Raw genomic sequence first — 18,821 nt, 5'->3', positions numbered from 1 at the left:
AGACAACTGGGATCAAATGAATCACTTGAACAGTGCAAAGAGTATGGGACATTCTTAGGATGGAGGTCAGGAAGTTAATGAAAGGATACGAGATAGCATGGGCAGGTAAGGTAAAGGATAATCCAAAGAGATTCAGCAAGTGCATTAAGAGCAACAGAGCAACTAGAGGGAGTAGGGCCCCTTAAAGATAATTGAAGTCATCTTTGTGTTGAACGTTAGAGATATTAAATGAATATTTTGTGGCAGTTTTCACTGTGGAGAATGAAATGGAGACTAGAGAGCTCAGAAAAATAAATATTGATGTTTTGAAAACAATTCAAATCAGAAAAGAGAAGGTGCTGGAAGTCTTAGAAAATATAAAGGTGAATAAACCTCTGGGACCTGATCTAGTGTATCCCTGGACTTTGTAGGAAGTTAGGGAGGAAATTATGGGGCCCTTGCAAAAATATTTCAAGCATCTATAACATAAGGTGAGGTGCCAAATGACTGGAGAGTGGCTAACGTTGTGCCTTTGTTTAAAAAAGGTTGGGAGGAGAAACCTGGGAACTGTAGACCTGTGAGTCTGACTTCAGTGGTCGATAAGTTGTTGGAAATGATTCTGACATATAGGATTTAAATGCATTTGGAGAGGCAAGGAATGATTAGAGATAATTAGCAAGGGAAATTGTGTTTCACAAATTTGACTGAGGTGTTTGAGGAAGTAACCAAGAAAATTGATGAGGGCAGAGCAGTAGTCATTGTTTAGTTGAACTTTAGTAAAGTCTTTGACAAGGTTCCACATAGTAGGCTAATTAGTAAAGTTAGATTACATGAGATTGATGGTGAGCTCACCAATTGGATACAAGATTGGCTCAATGGCAGCAGACAGAGAGTTGCGATAGAGGGTTGTTTTATCGGAATGGAAGCCCGTGGTGTTCCACAGGCAGTGGTGCTGGGTCCGTATTCTTTGTCATTTACGTAAATGATTCAAATGAAAATATAGAATGCATGGTTAGGAGTTTGCAGAAGACACTAAGGTTGATGGTATTGTAACAGTGAGGAAGGCTATCTAAAATTTAGAGAAGTTGATCAATTGAGTCAATGGGTCAAGGAGTGGCAGATGGAGGTTAATTTGAATAAATGCAAAGTATTGCATTTTGATAAAGCAAACAAGGGGATTATTCAATTAAAAGTAAGACCTTGAGTAGTGTTGTAGAACAGTGAGACTTAGGGGTTCAGGTATATAATTCTTTGAAGTTTGCATCATTTGTAGACATCATGCTTAAGAAGGCATTTAGCATGCATGCCATCATTGCTCAGAGCTTTGATTTGGAATTGGGGTATTGAAATTGTAAGGATATTGGTTAGGCCTCTTCTAGAGTAATGTGTCCAGTTCTGGTTATTCTGTTATAGGAAGATTTACCAGGATGTTGCTGGAAATGGAGGGTTTTAGTTATAAAGAGAAGCTGGATAGGCGGGGACTTTTTTTCACTGGAGGATAGGAGGTTGAGGGGTGACCTTATAGAGGTTTATAAAATCATGAGGGGCACAGATAAGCTGAACGGTGGATTTCTTTTCCTCACAGTGGAGTATTTCAAAACTAGGATGCATATCTTTAAGGTGAAAAGAGAAAGATTTTAAAAAGACATGAGGGGCAACCTCATTTCTTACACAGAAGATGGTTCCTGTGTGGAATTAACTTTCAAAGGAAATAGTGGACATGGGTATAGTTACAATGTTTAAAAGACATTGAGATAAGTACACGAATAAGAAATGTTTGGAGGGATAATGGGCGCAGCAGAGGCAGGTGGGACTAGTTTGGTTTGGAATTATGGTCAGTATGGACTGGTTGGACTGAAGGGTCTGTTTCCATGTTGTACGACTCTATGACTCCATTAAAGATATATTATAAGCAACTGTCTAAGTAGGGGATCCAAATAGTATAAAGCCTATTCCTACTTCACAATCAACAAATCTCAGTTTTCAATAGGAAAATACATCTTGACCTGAATATTATTCAAAGAATGGGAGTGGTTTAACAACAAAGAATAAAGGGCTCCTATAAATAGGAATATCCCACATTATTTAAATAGATAACAAAGCTGAATACCAAATACAGCGTTACAAAGACATTTGCTAAATCTTTAGTCACTCTACACATGGGGAAATTCTGCGTCACTTGATGAAGAGGTAGCAAGAATGGGCATCATTTCCCAAGCAATACAGACAACCAGCTATGTTCATGCATGGTTACTGTATCCAAACCTACCAGTACAATTTAAATTGATGTTGACTGTATAGAGCTTGACATGGGAGTAGTAAGTGAAATCCACTCTATGTCAATGTTTGATGAGCGTTTAATTAATTATCCAAAAGTAGAACCAGATGCCAATAGGAGATTCTGGCAGCTGCCATTGAAAGAACAATAACATTGTTTATTACATTCATAAATTTTATTGCAGAGATTTTGTTCAACAGATTACCATTTTGAATTGCTTTAATACCAGAGATTTTTGATGGACTATGTCCAATATTTAACAAGGTCTTTATGGAGTCATATGCCAAATAGATGACACAAAGATACATATGGAAACAGTTGATGAGCATAGTTAGAGTACATACAGTCTTCAAGAGTTTATACAAGAAAGGGCTCCAAATGTTCCTTGAGTTTGGTAAACCAGTCGGCAATTTTCTTTTCCCTTCACTTAGCAACTACCATGAAACACTTAAGATAACTCAAGAAAATGCAAGGTAGCATTGAAAGCAGATTGAGATAATACTTTTCAGAGCTTCAAAGATGTTACATCCATGGTGTATTAACACACTATAATCCAACCTTTTGAAACGTTATACTGGCTTCTCCTTCAGCTACAAGCTTCAGAGCAATGCTCTGCCAGGAGAAACTGAATGGGAGTTGCGAACAAGCCTGTTACACATCATGTGCATTGTGGGGCACAGAGACACAGAAAACATAAAAGATTAGAGCATTCAACCAGGCTATTCAACCCCTCAAGCCTGCTCTGCCATTCAATATGATCATGGCTGATCATTAATCTCAATACCCTAATCCTACCCTCCACCCATATCCCTTGATGCCTTTAGCCATAAAAGCTGTATCTACCTCCTTCTTGAAAACACTTAATGTTTTCACTTCAACCACTTTCTTTGGGAGTGATTTCTACAGGGTCACCACTGTTTGGGTGAAGACATTTCTCTTCAGGTCAGTCCTAAAAGGTTTACTAGTTATCTGGTCCTGCATCAAGTCTAGTTCTGTTTTTGTCTTATCATGTTTCTATGGGATCCCCATCTCATTCTTCTCAACTTCAGTGAATACAATCTTAACCAATTCAATCGCTCTCTGTATGTCAGTCCTGCCATCCCAGGAATCAATTTGGTAAACCTTCACTGTACTCCCGCTATGTCAAGAGGAGACCAAAATTGCACACAATATTCCAGGTGTGGCCTCACCAATGCCTGTATAATTGCAGCAAGGAATCCTTGTTCCTGTCCTCAAATCCTCTCGATATGAAGGCCACTATATGGGTTGCCTTCTTTACTGCCTACTGAACCTGTATGCTTACTTTCAGCAACCGGTGCATGAGGACACCCAGGTCTCATTGAACATTTCTCTCTCTCTCAATTTACACCCTTCCTATTTTTGCTACTAAAGTGGATAACCTCATATTTATCCCCATTACACTGCATCTGCCATGTATTTGCCCACTCATTCAGCCTATCCAAATTACACTGCAACATCACAGCTCACCCTTCCACCCAGCCTTGTGTCATCCCCCAATTTTGATATATTACAATACACTGTGATTGAGAAGGAAGCCCCTTTCCACTCCACGGGCTTTTGAGAGACTATCAGTCTCCATTCTTGGTCTGAAAATCAGCATAGAAAGAAATCACAAACATTCATTGTCTGCTGGATGAGAGGGGATGAGCAAAGATTCCTCTAAGAATACAAAGATTTTTACTTCATTTTATAGAAAAAGATATACATGCTGGACAAACCACCGATGATGACTGTGGCACTATGGTATGATGGATAACAGCCTTATAAGTCATGATGTTGAGTTTATCAAGTTAGACTCTAAGTCCATTGCAGCATAATGGACAGCAAGTCACAATAGCTTTGCCAGATCTGATAGGAGTAGTTGAGGAACCAGAGAAGACTCTACATCTGTTGGTAATGTTTTGAAAGACTCAGTGAGTTGGCTATGAAAACATAATTAAAACTCTGATAGCAGTTTACAATTGTGGTGGCTTAGCAGTGCGTGACAAATATTAGTCATTCCAGCTTCACTTTAGAAAAAAATCTCAGGGAAAATTCATCAGGGACATTTAGGCAATATCAATTGCAACAACAGAGCACAGTCAATGGTGGCCTAGGATCTCCACAAACATGAAGGATCTTACTGATCAGAAGAAGATCTGTGCCATGAGGTTATCCAAGTGAAACACAATATATTTGCAACGCAGATCCTGGTTGTAGTTATTTTAGACAATGGACCATGGTTTGATAATGAGCACTTCGGCCAATTGGCAGCCAGTTGTAGATTTCAGCATATCACAACAATAGGAAAGCTAAGTGTGAAGTCAGGGACATGAAGCTGCTCTTGAAGAAGAATGCCAGTTATTGTACAATGCTGCTAGATTGTAGATCTGCTCCAGTCTATTGTAGCCTGGTACTATCAAAGTCACTAATGGGCAGGAAGTTGAAGAGTCAAGTCCCCAGCCTAAAGAGGTTGATTCCACATTTACACTTACTGGATTATCAAAACATTTACATAATAAGGAGCAGTCTTATCACGCACAGTAGGCTACACACAGCAATCGGTGCTACTGAGTGAGACTGTTGTCACATTTAGGGACAGCAGCTGTGAGCCAGGATCCAAACAGAAACAGTATGGGAGCTTGTAAAAAGAGCTACAGACCAGCATAGATTGTATATTGTTTGTACTGCCAAAAGGATTTCACAAAGGAACCACAAGAACATTATCCCTTCATAAACTGAAACAAATCCAAGAGGAACTTGGTAATTCAAGGCCACTACAGAGTATAAACTGTTCAAGAGAAGAAATATTAACTACCTCTCATCCAGGAAACTACCAAGTCCAAAGGAATACATTCTAGAACTTCCAGATTTATGAATTTATCATTTTCAGGCACTTTGGAGAAAATAAGGTAGAGGTAACTGTAGTTATATACTTAAAGTATAATATTCATAGTGGGGAAAATGCTTGGAGGGGGATTGCTTATATTGGTCGAAGAAAGGTTAATCCCAAGGAGCATCATAAGCACCACCCACAAAGAAGATGTCATATTGACTTGAGGGCTGTGACACCTAACATCTAGTTCGCCTCAAAGTCTCAGTAACAATGTCTGGCAACTTTATGCAACCTATAACTAGTTGCTAATATGCAATGAACTATATCATGTTAAATACAAGATTCTCTTCTAGTAAGAAGGAGAAGTGGTTTCTTCTACCCATTAGACCAAGCAGGTCCTGTAGTTTTCTATAATTACATAGGATCCTGGCAATAACTTTCATCATGAGCTGGCATATCAATACAACATCTTGTCCCAAGAAAACTACAGAATATCAAACTTAAAACTTATAGTAACAAACTTAATTGTTACTTAGGAATTTACAAATAACTGGATCTTTAGTTTAATTTATTTTTAAGAGCATTTGATGAAAACATTAATGATATGGAAAAAATTCTAAAAATACTACATTACAAAATAACAAACAGGCATAAACTCAAAATGCCTGTGGCCATGCAACTTCTTTGCTCCCAGTAGTAATAGCAATAATCTGAAAAAGCTAAAACCTATCTTATATTCTGTTTCGTTTTATAAACCATACATGCGAATTAACCTTATAATAGCATATGGTCCTCAACACTGCTTTGACCTTGACAAGCCTAAGATTATTGCTCTCTATGAATTGACACGACCCCCAGTTACCTTAAAATCTTGCAACGACGTCATCCATGCCATTTTTCAAATAATTTTCCTGACATCCTGGGACTGAAATAGTTATATTTAACTGATTTGACAGTTTTCACAAACTTTCATTGATTAATTTTGTTAAAAAAAATCAAAGTTAAATGTGTTACATATATTTTTCTCTTTTCTTCCTTCAATATCAAACACTCGGACAGTGTAATGTACTTTATATTAATTAATTTCACTTCTTTTAAGTGCTTCTTTAAAACAGTCAAGATTTTTAAAAAGGTTGGTATTTTTGACAAGTGTAAACTCAAAATGCGTGCGGCCATGCACTTTCTTTGCTCTGAAGTCACCACATTTTTGCTTATTCTCCTGATTAATTCGATGGTCTACTCCAATTTGGTTGATCAATCACACATTGCACTCAACAGCAAAGTAGCAAATGTTTGTGGGGGCTCTTCCTCTTCCCACACTAAACCAAAATGCATCTTGGTACACGTACACACACCAAAATCATAGTTAATTTCTACAATTTGATTATTGTAACAGATATTCATTAAAGGACAAAGATTTTCTTTGACATAAAATAAAGTTTAATGCATTATGTTTGAATCAATAAGATAGAAATTGCTGTCATTAACAGTTGCAATATACTTATAATAGCAAGTTGTTCTGCTACAATCTGCTGTTTTAAAGAATGCCACACAAACAAATTAATGTTAAAATAATAAGGAAAGGAATTTGCTTTGTAAGGCTCAATAATGTCAACATTCACTTCTGGCTTAATAGGATTATTATTGAAGACCAGCATCTAAATTATTTGCCACAATAGAAGGGAATTTCACCTTGCAGATTCTTTTTAAGAGTTCACTTGAACTGAGGCCATATCCGGAGCTTTGTGAAATAACAGCTCCCAAATAAATGCCCAACGGATGAACTCTCCTCCAGAAGAATGGGCACAAGATGAACCAACAAATTAAAGACCTGCAAACTTTACTCCCACTGTTTTCAATATTATAGGGATAATAGGGAGTAATTTTAAGAGTCATGAGCTAATCCAGCAGAATCAGATGGTTTTACAAATGAGTTGTTGCGCTCAACTAAGTTATTTGACTCCTTTGAATAACTAACAGATTTCACAAGTGGGATCAACTGGACTTTGGGACAGCATTTGACACAATCCCACCTATTGCTAAGGTCTAAGCCTAATGTAATATATGGAAAGTATTAAAAAGTGGTTGATAAATGGGTGGTTGGTTGGCAAAATTTAGCAGAGGGTGATGAGGGTCTAAATTGCACTGACTAGGAGGGTAATTGAGGCAGAAAAAGGTTGAGAGACTAAAAGATTTACTTGGACGAGCACTTGACGTGTCATAACTTTCAAGGCTATGGATCAGGTGGTGGAAAGTAGGACTAGTGTAGATTTAGTGTAGCTTTGGCAGTATAGACCTGATGGGGGAAAGGGCCTCTTTTGTACTGGATGATTCTATAATTAATCAATAAAATATTAATAAAAGCTGACATATAACCTGTAACAAAAGACTTAGTGTTTTATGTAGCATAAAAAGTATATTTTACTTTGGAAAATTGTGTTTCTCCAAGACAGAAATAAGAAATGCAAAATGAAGAATTCATAATTGACCTTGTGCAGTTTCATTTGTCTTAACAAAGAATAGGGTAGTATTGAAATGTTATTAAAAACATCCAATATTGAAACATTAATAAAATAGCCTGGTTACAATGTATTGGAAATCTTTCATGGATCAGGAACCAACAATAATGAACAAATATTTAAGTTAACTAAATGTTTGACAGTTATACTAATTTGAGATGAGAAGGTATGAGTTTAGGGTTTTAAAAAAATTACAAATAGGTATTTTGTTAACCTATTATCCAGTGCTAAGAAGAGGACAACACATTTCAGCCTGATTACCTGAAAGAGTCATAAGAAAGTCTGTGTCATTGATAAGTTAAGTTTTATCTCTTTTTACTGTTCCTTGAAATATTGTATAACATTTTAACTCGGTACAATCTACCTTTTGATGCTTAATAAACATCTTGAATTGGAAATCTGATGTGTTTGATCTCATCTGATGTTTATGGCTCATAAGAACCTACATAACGTATTATTGGGGATTCAAGATAGTTACAATATTATGCCACTTATAAATCATTCAAAAAAAGGAGACAAGAAATTCTTTCCACTCCATTATCCTGGTTGCCCCCTTCCCCCATTCAATTTGATGCAAGTCATGCTGTTTGCCCATGGCCATGACTGCTGCCCTCAGCTAATGCTGTACACGCTGTTCAGTGACTGCACACTTTAACCAAGAGCTCCCAAGATCATGACAGTTTGGGATAATTTCAAGCCAGCAAATATTGCTTAAAAGGGAAGGTACATTGTAGCTGTACAAGCCACTGTGGCATTGAAAAAAAATTGAATGATGGCACAACATAGGAGACAGCAGGCTCCAAGGTTTTTGTAGAATGCATTGGACACCTTTTTGCAGGAGTTGGAAAGGAAGAGAGGAGGGTTGTAAACCCAGAAAGTCCTCCAGCCAAATGCTGATTTTCCAACACAAACGATCCATAACAATAAAGACCAATTTACTAAGTTCTTTTAAAAACTGCTTTACAGGTAAATTATATCTTTTACCCAGTGAAACGTAAGGAGGAATGTAATTGCATTTTTGACAAACTGAAAAGAAGAATGCAAAACTGATCATTTTTGAACTCTTTAAGTTTGTCGAAAGCCTGGACATAATGAATAGGACACTTCATGGTTCAAAGATCAATCAAACTACAGTTCAAACAACAGGCACGAAAATGGTGTTTACAAAAGATTTTATAATTAACTGATCATGTGAATAAAACTCCAAACAGGAAATTCAAATCCATTTGAAAACGTTTACTGGGTGGGGGTGGAAATGAAAACTGTCAGTCAGTAAAATGAACAAGTTACTTTTTGAAAATCCAAAATACTCTGAAGTTAAATTCATTTTCACACACGATGGTCAGCCTTGTATGAACAAGCAATGTGTAGTCAAAAGATGAAGGGGATATCAGAAATTGCTAATGGATACATTATGCCAGAAGCCTCATAAAGCATTTTGGCATTAACCTAATAGCCAGATCAAGTTATGGTTCAATGTGCAATGACCTTTCCTTACTTCACACATTAACCTTTTTGTTTGTATAGTATAACCCATACCTATCAGGACCTGACACTTTCCCCAAAGTGATGTCAGTGAATACTCAGATATTTTGAAAATGATATTGTTATTCTGAAGTATAGGTAATGCATTCATTTCAAATTCCTGTACAATTTCAAAGAAAGCATTTATTTATTATTGTAAATGCCTCTATAATACAAGACATCAAAGAAATGTGGTCCCAAAGCATTCAGTATTTGTATGATAATATTACAAAATGTTATTATCTGGCTGACAGGTATCTCCAATAAAGACAAGCAGGATACATCTCTTTCTGCACAATTTGAAAACCACTGGTTTACCTGCTCACCTACCTCTCAGTGCTGTTGATACACTCTGGGAGAGCAATGCTGCAACCAAACAGCATGATATGTTGATAGCAGCGCAAAAGGCTAAGCTGACTGAAGAAGTGGATGAACATTTCCATGTCTGTGTTGCTGTAGTTTGAAAGATAGGGTGGTATAGTAGTCTGATTATAGGGCAGTATTTCACACAGACTGTAACTTAAGTTGTTACAGGTACCTGTAAGAAAGAACAACAAGTGTGTAAAATCATGTTTTTAAAAAGAAAAGCACCAAAACCAGGGTCCTCAGCTTTGATAACAGACTTTGTGGATTAATTCTCAAAATAGAAAACTTGTTTTCTATTCAAATATGACCCAAGTACTCAGCCCATTCCAATACGTTTCTTGGGCACTTGACAACGGAAACCATCAGCTTGGAAACTTTACAAATCTCCACCACAGGGAGTAGTTAAACTATTTTCAGTGAATATTTAATTATGCATCTAATTAACCAATTAGAACTATATGCCCAGTTAATTTTTTTTTAAAAGGTCCAAAATAATAAATAATAAACTAAACTTCCCAAAAACATATTCTGAATACATATTGTTTAATGCTTCCAAATATAACCTGGTGTTATATGACTTTTATCTTTGTACACCCGAGTCCAACACTGGCACTTCTAAATCAAGAAAAAGCATGTCATTCATGGTGTTATAGACGTGACACTGAATACAAGTACAAGGAAGTAATGTTAACATTTCTGGACAGCGTGCTTTCAGAGGAACGTCAAGTTTTTGGAATGAGGATAACCAAATGAAACCAGAGACAAAGGCTTCCCTTGGAGATCATTAGAATGTTTTCATTGAAAGCAAAAGAGATTAAAAGATCAAAGTTAGGTATGCAATATATGAAATAACTGCACAAAGGTCAGCATTCTGTCACCAAGTCATCCTTTATTTACATGTGCACAATATGTGTCTCTGACCAGCCAGCTCAGAGCCAGTCCTTAGAATCATGAGACTCTCAATCACCTGTTATGATCTGTAAGCCAGGGCTCCCTGATTGGCCCAGATTATCAGCCCCAATCAAGGATTTCATAGTCAATGAGATCCACCCAGCCCTGGTTCCACTTACTACAGTATAAATGAAGTAGGAATGAAGAAAGATGAAGTAAGTTTTGAACTGGCTTGTGGGTCTGTAATCAAAGGTTTAACATATAAAACATAAAATGGTATACAGGTACTCCTGTGTGAGAGACGATTTGAAAATTAATGTCAGAGTCACACATTCTCCTCAGTTGTTTCTCAGAGCAGCTTGGGAAGTCTCTTATCTGGGCCGAGATATTATCAATTTTGGCAATACCTCCTCAATTTGTTCAAGTAGATCATAGTCCTCCTCCCTGATTTCTATACTTCTCTACAGAGAATAGAGATGTACTCATTTAAAACCTTAACTACATTTCTGGTTCCACACAATTTGCCACTTTGGTTCTCAATGGGTCCTGCTCATGCCCTTGTTAGGCTCTTGCTTTTTGTATATGATACTTTCTTTTATTTTAACTATCACTGTCTTTTTCATATCCCCTCTTTGCTTTCCTTATTTCTTTTTCTAAATTAACTCCCTGCTCTTTCTATAGTTCTCTAAGGCTTCTGCCTTAAGCCCTTAGTATCTACCATAATCATCACTTTTCTTCCCCTTATACAATCTTGTATATTCCTCAACATACAGATTTTTCTGGATTTGTTGGTTCCCCCTTTATGGGAGCATATTGGCCCCTCATCGTCAATAATGGTTAGAAGTTATTTGAGTCCATAATTACTCTGATTAACTATAAATGCAATTAAATCACAGAAGATGTTTTGATATGGGCTAACATGGGGGTTAAGGTCATAATTTCCTAAAAGTGGCCACACAAGTAGATAGGGTGGTAAAGAAGGCATATGGCATGCTTGCCTTTGTTGGTCCGGGAATTGAGTACAAGAGTCAGGGTGTCAGGTTGCTGATTTATAAGACTTGAATTAGGCCACACTTAGAGTATTGCATTCAATTCTGGTTGCCACATTACAGGAAGGTTGTGGAGTCTTTGCAGATGGTGCAGAGGTGGTTTACTAGGATGCTGCTGCATTTGAGAGAATGAGCTATAATGAAAGATGAGAAAAATTCAGCTTGTTTTCTCTGGAGTTGCAGATTCTGGGGGAGACTTGTTAGAAATCTATAAAATTATGAGATGCATAGATAGGATTGACCGTCAGAATCTTTTTCCAAGAGTTGAAATGTCTAAAACAAGAGGGTATGCATTTAAGATGATAGGAGGAAAGTTCAAACAGGATGTAAGGGGCAAGCTATTTTACACAGAGAGTGGTAGGAGTCTGGAATGCACTGCTGGGGTCATGGTGGAGGTAGATACAATAGAGGCATTTAAGGAACTTTTGGATAAACACAAGAATGTGCAAGGAATAGAGGAATATGGACCAAGGACAGGCAGAAAGAATTAATTTGGGATCATACTCAGCATAACATCATAGGCCGAATAGCCCATTTCTGTGCTGTAAAATTCTATGTTCTTTGTAAAATCTAACTGCAGGTTAAATTTGAAATTTTTTTACATTTCTATTGCCAGAAGTAGTCAGCCACTGCATCGAGTTCATATTGACAAATTCAGTGAGGTTGCTTTTAACTTACACGATTTAAGTACAGTTAATTCAAGTGGGCCTTGGTCAATTCAAATCAGCAAGTGTTCCCTATTTGGCGTTCTAGTACGTTGATTGTTCAGATTGTTTCAATTCATTGAGGACTTAATTCCAGCACTTATAAAAACATTGGCAGTAAGAATCATTAACCCAACTTTATGACTACAATTGTGAAATGCTGAAGTTTTTTTCCATTCCTAAGACTACTGAAGTGCCAATGTTATTGGATGAAATACATAGAATTTTTTTTAAACAGTGGATGAGCAGGTCTGGAGCATTCTGTTTACAATTAATAGAAAACAAAGTAGTGATGGTTTGTACATTTCAACTAAAAAAAGTGATTCCATTTATGCAGTACAAAATTATCACTGAATGTACCAAACCAGATTTTCCATTTTTGTCAATTAAGTGTCTCTCAATTTGCAATTGGTTTTTATTCAACGACCAATATTTTGCCAGAATATTCACAGCTGAATGAGTAATATTTGAAGTTGTAGCCATATAAGATAATCCAGTGGTTTTATAAACTCAATGAACTTAATTTCCAGGAGCTAGGGGCTGTGATGGATGTCAGTTGCAAGGAGGGAGAGAAACTGAAGATACAGTCAGGTAGATGGGTGACCTCCATTAAAGGTCAGAGAGGGAGGCAGGTAATGCAGGAGTCCTCTGTAGCAATCCCTATCTCAAACAAGTTTGCTGTGAGAATGTACCACTGACAGGCAGTTTCTGCTACGGAGACAGGCTCTAATGTAATGAGGAGTATGCCAGGTTCCAAGCGATCGAATGTGATAGGGAAATCTCTAGTTAGAAGCATGGATACACAATTCTGCAGCTGACAGCGAGACATCACTGTGTTGCTTCCCTGGAGTCAGGATCAAAAATATCTCAGAGAGGGACCAGCAGAAAGTCATTATAATAATTAATAACATGGAAAGTGAAAAGGATGACATTCTGAGAATATAGGAAGTCAAGCAGTCTTTGTGGTCCTTGTGGATTGTAATATCTGGATTACTCCCAGTATCACAAGCCAGTAAGGGTAGGAATATGAGAATAAAGCAGATGAATGCATAGCTGATAAGTTGGTATAGGGGAGAAGGATTCACATTTCTGGATCATTGGTATGTCTTCTGGGATACAAGTGACCTATATAAGAAGGACAGATTGCACCTGAATTGGAAGGGGACTAATATACTGGTGAGGAGATTTGCTAGAACTGCTCAAGTGGAAGATATCAACTGGGAAGGGGTGAGACCCAGGCAGATAGTGAGGAAAGGGATCAATCTGAGACTGGTACAATTGGGAAAAAAGAGTAAGTCAAACAGTCAGGACAGGCACGAACAAAGTAGAGAACGAGGTAGGACTGAAATAAATGCAATTTAATTTATCAATGGAAGAGGCCTAACAGGGAAGGCAGATGAACTCAGCGCTTGGTTAGAAACGTGGGACTGGGATGTCATAGCAATTGCAGAGATGTGACTCAAGGATGGCAGCTTAATGTTCCAGGGTAGAGATGCTACAGGAAGGATATAGAGAGGCAAGGGGAGTGGTGTTTTTGATTAGGGATAACTTTATGGCTATATTTAAGGAGGATATTCCTGGGAAAACATCCAGGGAAGTTATTTGGGTGGAACTGAGAACTAAGAAAGGGATGACCACCTGACTGGTCATTGTGCTATAAACCTCCTGAATAGTCAATGGGAAATTGAGGAACAAATTTGTACGGAGATCTCAGTTATTCATAAGAATAATAGGGTAGTTATAGTAGGGGATTTTAACTTTCCAAACATAGGCTGGGACTGCCATAGAGTCTCAGCTTGGACAGAGAGGAATTTGCTAAGTGTGTGCAAGAAAATTTTCTGGTTCAGTATGTGGATGTACCTACGAGAGAAGGTACAAAATCTGACCGAATCTTGGGAAATAAGGCAGGGCAGGTGACTGAGGTGTCAATGGGGGAGGACTTTGGGGCCAGTGACCATAATTCTATTAGTTTTTAAATAGTGAGGAAATGGATAGACCGGATCTAAAAGTTGAAGTTCTAAGTTGGAGGAAGGCCAATTTAGACAGTATTAGGCAAGAACTTTCAAAAGCTGACTGGGGGTGAATGTTCACAGGTAAAGGGATGGCTGGAAAATGGGAAACCTTCAAAGATGAGATAATAAGAGTCCAGAGACAGTGTGCTCCTGTTAGGGTGAAGGGTAAGGTTGGTAGTTGGAGGGGATGCTGGATGACTAGAGAAATTGAGGTTTTGATCAAGAATAAGAAGGAAACAAATGGCAGATATACAAAGCAGAGATTGAGCGATTCCCTGGAAAAGTATAAAAACAGTAGGAATAAACTTAAAAGGGAAACTAGGAGGGCAAAAAAGGGAACATGAAACAACTTTGGCAAATAGGGTTAAGGAGAATTAAAAGGAATCTACAAATACATTAAGGACAAAAGGTAACTAGGGAGAGAATAGGGCCCTTTAATGATCAGCAAGGCCACCTATGTGTGGAACTTTAGGAGATGGGGGAGGTACTAAGTGAGTATTTTGCATCAGTGTTTACTGTGGAGAAGGATATGGAAGATAGAGAACCTGGAGAAATAAATAGTGACATTTTGAAAAATGTCCACATTATGGATAAGATGGTGCTGGATGTCTTAAAATGCATAAAGGTGGATTAATCTCTGGGACCTGATGGGAACTCTGTGTGAAGCTAGGGAAGTGATTGCTGGACCCTTTACTGAGATATTTGTATCATCAATAGCCACAGGTGAGGTGCTAGAAGGCTGAAATTGGCTAAGGTGGTGCCACTATTTCAGAAAGGTGGTAAGGAAAAGCCAGGGAACTATAGACTGATGAGCCCGACATTGGTAGTGGGCAACTTGTTGGAGGGAATCCTGAGGGATAGGATTCGCATGTATTTGGAAAGGCAAGGACTGATTACGGATAGTCACCATGGCTTTATGCATAGGGAATAGCATCTCAAAAAATTAATTGAGTTTTTTGAAGAAGAAACAAAGAGGAGAGATGAAGGCAGAGCAGTGGACCTGATATATATAGACTTCAAGATGGTAAAAACAATGACCGCAGAGGCTGGAAACCAGATTCTGGATTAGTGGTGCTGGAAGAGCACAGCAGTTCAGGGAGCGCTGCACTTTGGAAGCTGCCTGAACTGCTGTGCTCTTCCAGCACCACTAATCCAGATATATAGACTTCAGTAGGCATTAAACAAGCATTCCCATGGTTAATAAGGTTAGATCACATAGAATACAGGGAGAACTAGCCATTTGGATACAGAACTGGCTCGAAGGTATAAGACAGAGGATGGTGGTGGACAGTTGCTTTTCAGGCTGGAGGCCTGTGATCAGCGGTATGCCACCAAGGATCTGCGCTGGGTCAACTACTTTTCTTTATTTATATAAATGATTTGGATGTTAACACAGGAACTGTAGTTAGTATGTTTGCAAATGACACCAAAATTGGAGGTGAAATGGACAGCGAAGAAGGTTACCTTAGCATACAATGGGTTCTTGATCAGATGGGCCAATGGGCCAAGGAGTGATGAACAGAGTTTCATTTAGATAAATGTGAGGTGCTGCATTTTGGAAAGGCAAATCAAGACTTGTACACTTAATAGTAAGGTCCTGGTGTGTGTTGCTGAACAAAGAGACCTTGGAGTGCAGGTTCATAGCTCCTTGAAAGTGGAGTCACAGGCAGATAGGAGAGTGATGAAGATGCTTGATATGCTCGCCTCTGTTGGTCAGAGCATTGAGTATCAGAGTTGGGACGTATTGTTGCGGCTTTCCAGGACATTGGATTGGCCACTTTTGGAATATTGTGTGCAATTCTGGTCCCCCTACCATAGGAAGGATATTGTCAAATTTGAAAGGGTTCAGAAAAGATTTACAAGGATTTTGCCAGGGTTGGAGAGTTTGAGCTATAGGGAGAGGCTGAATAGACTAAGGCTGGTTTCTCTGGAACATCGGAGGCTGAGGGGTGACCTTATAGAGGTTTATAAAATCACGGGGAGCATGGATAGGGTAAATAGTTAAGGTCTTTTCCCCATGGTGAGGGAGTCCAGAATTAGTCCAGTTCTGTATCCAAATGGCTGGTTCTCCCTGTATTCCATGTGATCTAACCTTACTAACCAGTCTCCTATAGGGAAGCTTGTTTAATGCCTTACTGAAGTCTATATATATATATCAGAGCTGAAAATGTGTTGCTGGAAAAGCGCAGCAGCTCAAGCAGCATCCAAGGAGCAGGAAATTCGACGTTTCAGGCATAAGCCCTTCATCAGGAATCAGGTCCATTGCTCTGCTCTCATCTCTCCTCTTTGTTTCTTCATCAAAAAACTCAATTAATTTTTTGAGATGCAATTCCCTATGCATAAAAACATGTCGACTATCCATAACCAGTCCTTGCCTTTCCAAATACATGCGAATCCTATCCCTCAGGATTCCCTCTAACAAGTTGCCCACTACCAATGTCGGGCTCACCAGTTCTATAGTTCCCTGGCTTTCCCTTACCACCTTACCACTTGTAGGCTTAAGGTGAGAGAGGAAAGATTTCAGACGGACCTAAGGGACAACTTTTTCATGTAGAAGGTGGAGAGTGTATGGAATGAGCTGCCAGAGGAAGTGGTAGAGGCTAGTACGGCTACAGCACTGATAGTGTGGTGACTAAACAGGATTCTGGATAATCCAAAATGGAGGATGGGAAAAATTTCTGGCTGTAAGAGCTGCTCCTTTTTTTGAGGTATTTTAGGTGTTGGAGGTGATTTCCTTGAATTCCAGGAGCAGTAATTACTGTTTTATATGCTGTTGCATTGTTTTGGAACTTTGGAAAAAAAAGTCAAAACAACAGCAGTTTTAAAAGGGAGAAGAGCAGATGAAGGAAGTACATGGTGAGGACAGTGCAGGAGGGAAAGAAAGAGAGAGAGAGAGAGTCAGACAGACAGAGAGAGAGAGAGAGAGAGAGAGAACACCTGCACAGTTACTGCCTTTGCTGTTTGAATTCGTGTATCGCTGGACCTTGGAGTGCATCTGGGAAAATTAACAAACTGTGAAATTCACAACTAATCTTGGAGGAACTGTTGGGCGAAGTTCACAGCACAGAATCACATAAGTTAATTGTTGTTTTAAGTCTGACCAAGAGAAAGGCTGTATTAGTGAGTACAGTGCGTTCTTTCTTGATTATATGTTTCTGGAGATAAGTCTCTTGATTAAACTTAAAATATAAGCCATAGCTATTAATTTAACCTGGGGCAGTGTTTATAGAGGAATAAGACTGTGTTATTTTCTGGGTCTGTAGATTGTGAAGGAGCAAAAATGGCCTTTGCAGTGATATGTACATCTTGTCAGGTGTGGGAGTTTAAAGAGAGTTTAAGGGTTACTGCAGATTATATCTGCCATAAATGCTGTTGGATGCAAATCTTATCAGATTGAGTGGATCGGTTGGAGAGACAGATAGAAGCAATGAGGAATTTACAACAGCAACAGTATGTGATAGATGGCATTATAGGAAGGGGGGAAAGTCTCAGATACAGTCACATAGATGGGTTAACTCCACGAAGGGTAGGAGAGGTCGATGCCTAGGGCATGAGTCTTTTGTGGCTATACCCATTTCAAAAAAGAATGCTGTTTTGGAAAATGTAGGGGGTTATGGATTCTCAGGGGAACATAGCACAAACAGCCAAGTTTCTGGTATTGAGACTGGCTCTAATGCAACAAGGGGTACATCAGCTTCCAAGAGACCAATTGTGTTAGAGGATTCTGTAGTCCAAGGTAAAGACAGACGTTTCTGTGGCCAGCAGAGAAAAAGCAGAATGGTGTGTTGTTTCCCTAGTGCCAGGATCAAGGATGTCTCGGGGAGGGTGCAGAATGTTCTCACGGAGGAAAGAGGCCAGCAGGAGGTCATTGTACACATTGAAACCAATGACATTGGAAGGGAAAAGGTTGAAATTCTGAAGGGAGATTACAGAGAGTTAGGCAGAAATTTAAAAAGGAGGTCCTCAAGGGTAGCAATATCTGGATTACTCCCAGTGCTACGAGCTAGTGAGGGCATGAATAGGAGAATAGAGCAGATGAATGCATGGCTGAGGAGCTGGTGTATGGGATAAGGATTCGCTTTTTTTGATCAGTGCAATCTCTTTTGGGGTAGAAGTGACCTAAACAAGAAAGATGGATAACACCTAAATTGGAAGGGGACTAATATATTGGCAGGGAAATTTGCTAGAACTGCTTGGGAGGACTTAAATGGTAAGGTGGGGTGGGGACCCAGGGAGATAGTAAGGAAGGAGATCGATCTGAGACAGGTACAGTTGAGAACAGAAGTGAGTCAAACAGTCAGGATAGGCAGGGACAAGGTAGGACTAATAAATTAAACTGCATTTATTTCAATGCAAAGGGCCTAACAGGGAAGGCAGATGAACTCAGGGCATGGTCAGGAACATGGGACTGGGATATCATAGCAATTACAGAAACATGGCTCAGGGATGGGCAGGACTGGCAGCTTAATGTTCCAGGATACAAATGCTACAGGAAGGATAGAAAGGGAGGCAAGAGAGGAGGGGGAGTGGCATTTTTGATAAGGGATAGCATTACAGCTGTGCTGAGGGAGGATATTCCCGGAAATACATCCAGGGAAGTTATTTGGGTGGAACTGAGAAATAAGAAAGGGGTGATCACATTATTGGGATTGTATTATAGAAC

The 18,821-nt window shown here is 38.8% G+C and overlaps 1 protein-coding gene across 1 annotated transcript in view; it reads right to left on the bottom strand.

Moving 5' to 3' along the window:
• The window catches only part of corin (corin, serine peptidase), a 232,537-nt gene that overhangs the window by 157,318 nt on the left and 56,398 nt on the right, over positions 1-18,821 (bottom strand). Inside the window, exon 3 of the mRNA XM_060830982.1 lies at positions 9,488-9,674. Coding sequence (XP_060686965.1) covers positions 9,488-9,674 — 187 coding nt within the window. The remainder of the gene's footprint in view (positions 1-9,487; positions 9,675-18,821) is intronic.

Source organism: Hemiscyllium ocellatum, chromosome 1, assembly GCF_020745735.1.
Source record: "Hemiscyllium ocellatum isolate sHemOce1 chromosome 1, sHemOce1.pat.X.cur, whole genome shotgun sequence".
Classification (NCBI taxonomy): domain Eukaryota; kingdom Metazoa; phylum Chordata; class Chondrichthyes; order Orectolobiformes; family Hemiscylliidae; genus Hemiscyllium; species Hemiscyllium ocellatum.
The sequence above is the reverse complement of the archived record's forward strand: the minus strand, read 5'-3'. Positions and strand labels throughout refer to the sequence as shown.